The sequence below is a fragment of the Solanum tuberosum genome, unplaced genomic scaffold (genome assembly GCF_000226075.1).
Source record: "Solanum tuberosum cultivar DM 1-3 516 R44 unplaced genomic scaffold, SolTub_3.0 scf00104, whole genome shotgun sequence".
Classification (NCBI taxonomy): domain Eukaryota; kingdom Viridiplantae; phylum Streptophyta; class Magnoliopsida; order Solanales; family Solanaceae; genus Solanum; species Solanum tuberosum.
Window position 1 is genome coordinate 18,064 of NW_006239030.1, and position 11,522 is coordinate 29,585.

The following is an 11,522-nucleotide window of genomic DNA, read 5'->3' on the forward strand; positions in this document are numbered from 1 at the left end:
TTGCGTGGAGTGTGGGTGGGGGGGGGGGGGGGACGGAAATGGCGAAACTTTTTATTTTTATTTTATTTTTGTGATGAAGAAACAGCAATTTTTTGAGTTTTTGACAAAAAGCATCCCTATTGTTTGGGTTCAAATTTTACTTCATCTCTGTAGTATACCATTTAACAAAAAACATACCTAATGTATTAAAGTATTCACACTTTCTTGTCCATATCTTAACAAGCATAGTGCAATGGACGAGTTAGAGGGTGTTTGGATTGATTTAAAAGTTGGTCGTTTAAGTCAGTTTTTGACTTCTGGAAGTGTTTGGCAAATATAAAAATAACTTAAAATAAGTCAAAAATGACTTGAAATAAGTTAAAAACCAAAAGTAGGCCTTCCCCTACTTTTTATTTTTTGACTTAAAAGTCATTTAAGTTTGACTTTTTATTTCTGACTTAAAACTACTTTTTTAAGTCTATCCAAACGGGCTCTTAGTACAGTGCATTGAAGTAATAGAGCACTAAACTATTTTAACGAACTTGTATATCTGTAGCAATCAAGAAAATTGTATATGGATGTCCAACAATCTTTATTGATTCCCATTCCATAATTATTGGTTGCTATTGTTTCTCCTTTATGATTGGGACCTAAAACTCTGGTCATCCAGAGGTCTTCTCTACTTCTTAGTTCTGCCATGTTTAGCTCTGCTTTTGTTTGTTAAATCATTGGAAGCTTGATTCACCAATCTTGAACACTGCTAGTAATATGGATGGATGTAGTTTTTCCATACAGGGAGTGAAAGTCTCTCTTTCAGCAAGAGCACTTTCTGGCACAACAAGTCTAGATCTTGATGTGCTGCATTTGATTTGGACGGTAGAGAAACTTGAGCATCAGCTTAATGTGATAGATCAACGCTGGAAAAGGTAAGGACTATCATCCTCCAATATTAAATGCTAATAATACAATAGAGAAGAGATTCTACCAATTCAGTTGTGTAAATGCCCAAAAAATAATTGCTTCATCCAGAAAGGAAAATATGAAAATAATGTTTTTCCTGTTGCCAGAATAGGGCTAGAAATGCCCAATTTTTTTGACGTAGAAGTTCTGACTAATTATAATGGCTCTATTTAGGGCTCATTTAGGTAGTACTGTTCCTCAAAGTTAACCAAAATAACTAGGATACTTGTTCAATGCACAGGTCTAGAGCATCTGCTTTAGCTTCTCTAAAACTTGGGAACAAACAGGTGGCTCTAAAGTGCGCAAGGGAGATGAAGCTGGCTTCTTTGAGTAGAGAAAAATGTACAGCGCTACTAAACCGAGTGGAGGAAGTCCTTGCAGTTATTGCTGATGCAGAAGCCTCAAAGGAGGTCGATATCATATTATGTGAAACTGTGCTTGGTCTAATCCAAAATTGACAAGTTACAGATGACTTTATTTACCTTTGAACTGGTTTGACAACTCTAAACTTATCCCTGATTAATGGCAGGTTGCTGAAGCCATTCGAATTGGCACACAGGCTATCAAGGAAAATGGGATCAATTATGATGAAGTTGAGCTGTGTCTACAAGAGCTGAACGAGTGTATTGAATCGCAGAAGCAGATTGAAGAAGTTCTAGGTAGTATGACACCCCGAAATCTGTCACATTCTTACCGGATACTCCCTCCGCTTCAATTTGTTTGTCTTACTCTCCTTTTTAGTCTATTTCGAAAAAGAATGTCTCTTCCCTTTCTTGACAACTCTTTAATTTCAATTTTAAACATGGCATGTTTAAGACCACAAAACTAAAGGACATTTTGGTACATTCTACATATCTTTAGTTTTAGACCACAAGTTTCAAAAGTCTTCTTTACTTTTTAAACTTTGTGCTAAGTCAAAACCACGCAAACAAATTGAAATAGAGTGAGTAATAAAATTTATAAGAAAACATATATAGTTCAACTCAATTGGTAAACATGATAGTGAATATTCGTATTTTGTATCACTAGAAACCCCTAATCAAGAGTGGATCGAGCCTGTTTCTGGAAACATCTTATCCCATTTTTTGAACTGATGGACAATGATGAACCTTCAGGTTGATATATCATCTCAACTTGGTATCAGGTCATCACTTAATATTGGCCTTTGAGCGTGAAGATATTGCCTCATCAACTGAACAATTTGGACATATCTCCCAATCTGATTTTTTTTGATGAATTTAGCTGGGTTTGTATCTGTACTAAAGCTACTAGTTTTCTGGCTCCTCCTCAGGCTCAAATGCAGCAGGTGCAGAAATTGAGGATGAAGATATTGAAGAGGAGCTGAAGGAGCTGGAGATGAATTTTGTTGAGGTACCGACTCAAACATCCACTGGGGTAGATGCTGTAGTAGCAGGAGCACAGGAAACTGCCGATGCACTGAGTGAATCTCTTTCAAAGCTTCATCTCACACACCATGCAAGGAAGGACCTGGAGGCAGAACATGCTGTGGAGTCTATGGGTGCCATGTCAAAAGATGGCAATCGTGAAGCTGTTCTGTCATAGCCAATTGCAGTTATAATCTTGTTTTGTACTGTGATGCCTGGTAGTCCATGCCACAATTGATAAGTGCGCACCTTTGATCTTCAGAGACAGGGCATAGTTGATGCGTGAAACACTGTCGATAAGACATTGGTAGTTGACATGTCAATGATTTTGTACATTATCAAAAAGTTCTACTCGATATAGTTTGTCTTATTTCCTTCTTAATCTATATCCAAAAGAATGTTATTTTTATCTATTTAGTAAGTTTTTAATTCCAATGTTTTTATTTCACTCTTAATGACGACCAGAAGATTATTCAAAGTGCATTTTTGGTATGTTATGTACACCTTTAGTTTAAGATTATAAGATTAAAAGGTGTTTTCTACATTTTTAAGATTACAACTTTCAAATGTGTCTTTTTTTTACATTTTTAAACATCTTGTCCTGCCAAATTAAAACACAATGAAATGGAGGGATATAGTAACTCATTAGTTGAAGAGGTGTCAGATTTACTTGTCAAATGATGTCAATGCTGGGTAATCTATTGGCAACATGTCCATTGATGTCAATCTTGAAGCTGTCGTTTATGTGCAGCTAGTTGAGTCCAATTCTTCCAAAATGAAGAACTTCCCTTGGTAGTAAAAATTCCTCGCGTTCTGTGCTAGACTCCTAGTTATGTGGATATTTCCAAAAGTTGTTGCGATGTAACTAGAAAGGTTGCAGGCTCAAGTTATGGAAACAACCTCTTACAAAAATGCAAGTAAGACTGCAATAGACCTTTGTGGTCCACCCTTCTCCAAACTCCGTAGTTCACTTCCTTCCTCATTTTCTTTCGTTTGGATTTACTCTTTCTATCTTTTGTTCCATACAATAACATTGTCAAACTCAATAGAAAAATCTTGTTAAGGAGTAAAAACAATTTTTAATATGTACGTAATTTAACCTTTCTCTGTCTATTCAAAATAATTCAAGGATCACGAACCAGGTCATTAGCTCGAGAGAGTTTATAACTATGATAATGACCATTTGTCCGAGTTTTTAGCTAAAACTTAGTCTATTATCAAACGCTTGAAACCCAACATAATCAGCACAATTTCTAATTTTGTCACACATGCTACATAAAAGGATTCGAGGAATTGTGTTTCTGTAAGAATGTTGATAAGAGCATCTACTGTAGTACTAGTAGTGAACTAAAGTTAAAATAGACTCCAGAAGCCCCAAAAAGAAAAAAGAGAAGCAATTCACTCCTGGAAAATAATGTAATAACCACGCTTTCGGGACATATGCCTATAACGTTCTTCTGAAAATCCATGAGACGTTGAGATCATCAACCAAGAACACCCTCTTTTAAACATTCAGCAACCACAAATTTCAGCTGACGCATCTTCTCCCTTGCCGCCTACATAAGCAAAAAACTTGCAGTTAGAGCACAAGTGACACTCATTCTATATTCTCCAGAATTGCAAGTCAATGAAGTTAACCAGCTACGTGGTTTAATGTGGCAAAACTAATTGTGATTGTTAATATTATATAGTTGTTAAAGCTAAGTTGGCTTTAATTGGTATAATTGAAATTAACTGTTCCATAGCAAACATGGCAATTGACATGGAACAACACATCTAATATTTGACTCTTAAAGTCTCCATTGCTTTATGTAGCACAGGAACAGCTAATTGAAATTGTGTACATGATAGATAATTGAAGCGACTATCCAAGTATATAAGATGCATAATGAAGATAATCTGATGAGCAACATTCACACCACACTCCAGTCGGATAGGCTTGGGGGTTGTGTCTGTGTGTGTGTGTGGTGGGGAGGTGGACAAAGATGAATGCAAAGCTATTCTCCAAATTGTGAGTGAAGAATACTTACATGGTGGACCGAAGAAACCCTTCTTTCAGCATTGTCAAGCTGAGTCTCAATTGATTCTTCCACTTCCAAAAGTAGCTTCTTATTTGATGTTTCTACAGTATGAAAATTAAACATCAGAATTTAGCTTGTCCTTGTGATCACCAGGTACATATCCAATATGTAATTGTAGCTCCTCATCGATGTTTAGTTTCACAAAAATGTATGTGCAGCAAAAGCATATGCAGCAATACATCCTGGGAAATTTAATATATTGCTTAAATAGCAAAGAATTAACATGCTATGTCATCAACTACTGCCCTTCCTGTAGTCTAGATGCTTTAAAGTGCAATAGAGGAAATATTATTCAAGATATAGACAATTACTGGCTCAAATAAATAATTAAGCTTTAGCAAAGTTCATAGAAGATCTTGTCATACTTCTCTTTTCCACAGTTGCTTTCACTTCGACTTCATGTGCTTCTAGAGATTCAAGTGTGCTCTTGCAATCCTGGAGATGCCGAGTGACCTCTTCTTTAAATCGTTCGTATATGGCACTCAGATGTTGTTGTTTCTCTGCATCGTAATTCAGAGTAATTAATTTTCAAACAGGAAAAAGAACCATATAGCCCTCGAAAAGAGGAAATCAGAGAAAACTCGGAAAGAAACATTGAAGAGTCAAATTTCCATGTGCATTTGCATTGTGGAAAATGGAATTAATTCCTCAAGCTCATCATGTCAAGAAACGAAACTTTGCATAACTAAAACCGGTACTAGATGAGAAAAATGAGACTTGTCATGCTGGGGTTTATGGCACGCAAAACTAACGGATCCTCAAAGTGATAGTTAACAAGGTACCACAACTCACACATGCAGAATAATACCCTGTCCTACGGGCTCTGGCAAAACAGGTTAGAACATCTGAAGAGTGGGAAAACCTTTCCATGACATAAACAAATAGGACGTACCAGAACTAAGCTGCTTCAGGCACTCAAATTTTGAACAAAATACTACCAGAAGCAGCAGATATCAAGCAAATTGTCAATATTTTGTTAACAAGTTACCTTGCAGCACTTCTTCTACATGCTTTCTCTTTGATTTATTCAGACTGGTTATTCTCCCCCTGGAACGGAGAAAAGTCATACTTAAAGAGACAGAATCTTTGAAATTGTTACTGCCATTTTATGCTACTTACATGTCTGCTTGAATCTGAAATTCAGCATTCTGCAACTGCATATGTATTTTCTCAGCAACTGAGTTCAGGATCTCCGCAGATCTTTGGTTAGTCACAGACTTCAGTTTGGTTCTAACTTTCTCTAATGAGAAAGCGAATAAGGTGATGGCACTGCAAAGTGATATTGAAGCTCAATGAAATTTTGAAAAATAAAAACTCAGTGCTGAAGGATTTTTAGTTCATTTACTCGGGAAAGAGAACTCTGCTGAAGAAAGCTGTTAGTTCGTTTACTTAAAAAATGCAAGAAGTACCTAGTTAGCACATCCTCTTCATTCTGTTCTAAATGCCTTTCAAACTTCCTACAAACAATTCCTGTTGAATTCCAAATGGAGAAGAGAGAAAAAAAGAGAGAGAGAGAAAGTCTTGAGAAACTGGAAAGGAAAAAGTAATTATAAGGAATAACACAAAGATCCATCAGACAAGCAGAGAATTTGAACTGATGGACATGAACCTTTAGAAGAAGCTGCAGCAAGACTAACTCCAGAAAGATTAGCACAACCTTTGTTGAAGAGCTTTTTGTTTGGTCGAGGAGGTTGTTCCCCGGTATTACAAATTTCAGGAGACGGTGGTTGCTGTATATCAGCTGCATATACATCATAAAGTAATGAGAATAACTGATTTTGCTTCAGTCAACAGGGAGGCTCGATTAATAGATCACGTACTTCTAAGAAAATCCATATTATGTTAAGATGGTCAGCAGAACAACCTACTTACTAATGAAAGGTCAGCTAGAAGTCCCACACAATGCTCCTCCAGTCAGCCAGAATATCAATCAAATAATAGTCATTTCAAATGAAAATCAATACTAAGCTATATCATTTTTTTCAGGTAACAGGTTCCAAGTACTAAATTCTGTATGCTCTGGTGAAGAATCTACAGATTATCCTGTGGAAAAGTACACTCGCTGGATCTCAAAAGTTCCCTCAACACTACAAACTCCATTTTCACTGTGCCTTTTTCCTTTCTCTTTAAGCAGTAGATACATAAAAGAAATCTATATGCATCTCTTCAATTTCACCAATGGATAATCATTCTAAACTAGAGCAGATCAACAGAAATGACAAAGGGGCTTAGTATATTACTATTCAAGTGAAATGCTGACATTATTACCTTTCAAACTGCACCTCACTCATAAGATATAAATGAACAGAACACATAAGAAGTGAAAGAAAAGAAAAGTACAACTAAAATCATAATAGGTGATCATCAGTCACACTGAAAAGTACCAGAAGTACAACTAAATCATAATAGGTGATCATCAGTCACACTGATAAACACGAAGTGTCAGTCAGGGTGAATGGTATAAAGTATGCAAGGCAACTCTATCTTGTAAACAGCATAAGTTACCCGAACTACAAAGTTTAGAAGGGGCTTTTGTCCCATTAGTAATACACAAAAAATAATCACATTAATTCACCACACCCAGCCAAAATGTTTACTTGAAACTCCTGCCTCCATGCACCTTAGCTGTCAAAATGTGACACATTTATATATACACACAAAAACTATTTCATGTTAAGCAGACAACACCCTTAAAGTAGGAAAATTAGATGTCAAGTCGTAGATCAGCAGAAAATGTAATTTACATCCAGTATGGATCATCTGGAGACTTATGATTACATTTGAAAGGAACTAAGGAAACTGAATCAACATGAATAAATAATTGAACATGAATCACAAAGCATCATTTTAACCTTGAATATTTGAACTGTCTTCGGAGTCCTCGGGATCACTTTCCATGGATGATGGTTTGGAAAACTTAATCTGTGTATCTTCTTCAATGATACGTCTTGATTCCAGAAAAGGAGAATTTTCCAAATTTCCTGCATCATCCTTTACATATAATAAGGAAAATCAACAATTCATTACTACAATCTATGACAATCAGCCACAAGATTACAACTGTTGAGTCAAAATAAGAAGGATACTGATGATTCATCGGGTGTATTGGACTTATATTCTCGTCTAAATCCATCAAAGCTCTTGACCTTACAAATGCCCTCAGTTTTTGATGTTATATCTATATGATCATCACCATGCAGTTGCCCCAGATTGCTTCTTGGTGCAAATCCTGGAAAAGATTTTCTGCCAGGTGTTTTCAAAGCAAAAACTGGGCTTTGGTTGTCAGACTCCGAGTCCAATGCTTTCTTCTTGAATTTTTCTGCTGAGTTTCCTTTCTGATCTATATGCTCTTGTAGATTTCTCAGCTGCTCAGTCATTTCCACAACAGGGGATTCTAGGTTACCAGCATCTGGTTGGACCATCTCGTCATTTTTCTCCTGAAATAAAGTAGAGCCATCACCAGGATATACAAATTTCTCAGGAACTGGTACTCTTTTACAATTACTTCTTGTGTCTTCATCTTTCATTTCATTGTTCAGCTCGCAAACCTTAGGTGCTTCCATGTGGTGACTCTTCCTCTTGCCTCTCCTTCCATATACCATCAAAGGACTACCAGTGCTAGCATCACGTAACGTCCTAGACAGCAGATCTTTAGGAAGGAAGACATTTTTCTCTAAGTGGTCCTCTTTACATGCTGGTGGTCCCTTTCTATTTTGTGATTTCAACTTAGCAGGAGCTCTTTTTCGAGCTAAAGAACGAGTAGTTGGTCTCCTAATAGCGTACTCATGACTTTGGGTATCACTTTCTATAGTATCTGAATTTTGCTTAGGTTCACCAACATGATTTCCACTGGCTTTTTGCTCTGGTTTCGAGGCTTTTGCACCTTGCTCGAGAACTAGATAATTTGGACACTGCTTGGTTGGGGAAGAAACAGTTCCTAAGATTTCCTGAAGCTTCAATCTTAAAGATGCATTGCCTGTATTTTCTGCTTTGGTAGTTTTTCCTTTGACTTCTTTCTCAGGCATGTCTTCCAGAGCAACCTTGGATGCATATTTCCCCCTTCTCTCTATAGAAGCATCCTCCTTTACCTGCTTGGATATGTCAAATTGCAAAGTCCTTGTCTGGGTTAAGAAAGACCTTAAGGAACACTCTGCTGGTCCTACCTCCACTCTGTGTGATGTGTTGCACATCTCAACTACACCCTGTGCAATTGAAGGTTTCTCTGCTTGAGTATCTGCCTCTGAAGTTGGTTCATGGTGGAGGGTTTTAGTGGATATCCAAGGAGATGTCTGCTTCTCTATGGGCTCTCTTTGATTTCTGATAGCAGAAGTGCTCGCTATTTCCTTCTTGTTTCTGTCATTTGTAAAATTCCCCTTGCTTGAAGTTTTCTGAGCCATTGGTGTCCCATCGTCAACAGATATCTCTTTGCTAGAAGTTTTAACTGCTGCCAAGTGAGTCTGATCTTCAGCTTGCTTTACTTTTTGAGTTCTGCATTTTGAAACTGAATCTATTACAATTCCAATGGACATCTTTCTAGATTGACTGGATTGGTGGTAATTGCTCCCAAAACTCCAAGCGTCACCGGCAAGGTCCTGACAAGAACAAAATATCAAGATCTAGCTTTCTAAGCATACCAACATGACATCAGATCCACTCAGTGAGAGGGGTCGACCTTTCTGGTCGTAAGAAAATTTGAAAATTGAACTCCACAAAAAGCTAACAAACTTAGAAATTTAAACTTATCGGAAAAGTCAAAAGACAACAGGGACGGAACAATATGCATATATGAAATCTGCAAATTGCTTCAAGTAAATAATTAACCCAGATTCGAATTGCAAGCTGGCCACTTACATCTCGTAATTTTGACTTCCTGTTGACGTCCATAGCTGCAAATTCAGCTGATCCAAAGTGAGCGTGTTACCTGAGTTCTGAAAATGAAAGCAGAAAGAATGATTAATCAAGTTTAACCATCAAATTCCACCATCATAGTTTTACATGTATTGCTAATTGCCCTCACAAACACGCGCCATAGTCACATAGAATGGAATTAAGCTTCGTAGACTAAGACTGTAGGTCTCTCTCTTTCACAAACACACATGTGGAACAGAGAATAACTGAGAACTTGTAATACTAGTTAGTTATCGGTATCTACAGCATAATCACATATAAAACGTTCAGATTCAAAACCCATCCTAAAATCCAAATCGCTCGAGAACAATTTCAGTACTACGTACTTTCCCTTTCATAAACGAAACGCCAAATTAAAGCTTCATTAGAAGAAAAAAAATCTAAATCTATCAGCGAATGATCAAACATCTGGTGAATCTAAATCTCCAACAGCTACAGTTTACAGAAACTTGAGCGGGGACGAATATATGAGGATTAACTTCACATGCATCATCGATCATGGAGATATTGTGAATTACTTACCACTTGTGAGCAGAGACGAGATTCACCATGCGCCTCCTTTCGTTTCTGAGCTGTGAGAAGAAGAACTCGAGTCGATACTCCAGAATGAACAAAGGATTTTGGGGTCCTTTTTGAAATTTTAGGAAATGGGTAGCGTGCGTACGGGTGATTTTGCGTGATCAGACTGAGAAAGAGGCGGGAAAAGACGAAACAATGGAGCGTGTACCTCACTTTCACTCTTTTACACTGCGTTTTACACCTTGTTTGGATGGGTTTTTTTATATTTTGATTTATAATTGTTTTGTACCCTATTATTTTGCCATTTGGATACATTATATTATCATTTTTCGTCATTTAATAATGTATTGTACTGTGTTATATTGTATTAGTTTGATAAATATAATACTTGAATATATTATAAGTATTATTTTTCATCGTAACATAATATCACACATTTAGAATTATGAATGATAAATCACAAAAAAAAAGGTTATGGGTAGAGTTATATAAAATATAGTAGGGTAAGAAATATTTAAAATTACTAGATATGTAATAACATAAAATGAGTTTTTTCATCATTTAATAATAATGAATTTAACGATATAACTCAATAAAATTTAATAAAAATTAAAACAAAACAATATATTTAAATTAACAATACAACATGATGTAACAACCATCCAAAGAGGTTGTGTTAGTGACTTGTTTGGTGATTTTGAAAATTAAGATCTTTAATTTTTTTTATATAAGTACTTCAAATGTATATAATTATTTCACAAAATATATGGGGAAATGTTTAAATATACCATTGTATTATTGAAAAATGCTTTATTTTATTTTGAATTGAGACGTCAATATGAGTTTGGGCCTAGGCCTAGCCTAACCTGTGATTTAATAGGGTGAACTTGAATTTTTGAAGCTCATTTAAGAAAATGACTTTTTAGATCGATCAGATCTACTAGTTTGTGGGGCTTGAGCAATATAGATTGGGCCAGCCAATGGGCTAAATAGAAAAATAATGAAAAAAAATAGATATTGAAAATAACATAAATCCAAACGCATAATCTATTTAAAGTCTTAAAAAATAAAATCTGGAATATCAAATGTGATGCACTTAGTATTTCTATTACTATTGTATCATCATAATAATCATTCAGCATTAGTGGACGTGTGTTCTAACCAAGTATATCATGAAAATATTCAAACATTTCTTGTTATTAGATACTGATTGCATGATTTTTCTCAAACTTATAATATTTTTTATGTACATTTAAATTTTATACATATTAATTATTTTTAAATTCTTATCTCATTGATAGTGTATACAAACTGTAGATGAAAATGAAGATGTTAAGATAACCTTGCCACAAACGCGTTCATATGTGCTTGATGAGGATGATGTGTTGGTGTCGTATACGTCATGAGTTTTATTATCTTTTTTAAAAGTTTATTTTTCACTGGTCAATCCATTTTTTTTCACTAATCATTAGTTAATTTAGCGTTGAGGTTTGACTTATCAATTTCATAATATTCTTATTTTTTACTGCATGCCACCTAATTGCTCCACCAACTTCACCTAAAAATGAACTTTTGAAACAAATTCCACGCATATCGTCGATGATGAGTGGAATGGTCCATCACAATAGATTATGCAAGTTTTTGGTTATTAGAGCTTTTGGTGCTTTCACAAACAAACACTACTTATTCC

General features: G+C 35.8%; 2 protein-coding genes across 3 annotated transcripts in view; one reads left to right on the forward strand and one right to left on the reverse strand.

Annotated features, from left to right (window-relative positions):
* Positions 1-2,737, forward strand: part of LOC102583629 (charged multivesicular body protein 7) — a 7,065-nt gene extending 4,328 nt beyond the window's left edge. Inside the window, exons 5-8 of the mRNA XM_006349076.2 lie at positions 775-905; positions 1,181-1,349; positions 1,469-1,598; positions 2,231-2,737. Coding sequence (XP_006349138.1) covers positions 775-905; positions 1,181-1,349; positions 1,469-1,598; positions 2,231-2,502 — 702 coding nt within the window. The 3' untranslated portion in view covers positions 2,503-2,737. The remainder of the gene's footprint in view (positions 1-774; positions 906-1,180; positions 1,350-1,468; positions 1,599-2,230) is intronic.
* A 747-nt stretch (positions 2,738-3,484) lies between these two features.
* LOC102590883 (uncharacterized) lies at positions 3,485-10,013 on the reverse strand. 2 transcript variants are annotated; one of them, XM_015309485.1, is made up of 11 exons: positions 9,836-10,013; positions 9,257-9,333; positions 7,492-8,997; positions 7,258-7,396; positions 6,063-6,146; positions 5,815-5,875; positions 5,525-5,674; positions 5,394-5,452; positions 4,771-4,905; positions 4,355-4,446; positions 3,485-3,880 (listed from the first exon to the last, which is right to left on the reverse strand). In XM_015309485.1, exons 2-11 carry the CDS (start codon positions 9,287-9,289, stop codon positions 3,809-3,811), a joined length of 2,331 nt encoding a protein of 776 aa, XP_015164971.1. In that variant the 5' UTR covers positions 9,290-9,333; positions 9,836-10,013; the 3' UTR covers positions 3,485-3,808. The 2 variants fall into 2 exon arrangements, with proteins under 2 accessions (XP_015164971.1, XP_006349247.1); XM_006349185.2 differs by having other exon boundaries at positions 6,015-6,146.
* Positions 10,014-11,522: the final 1,509 nt, after the last annotated feature.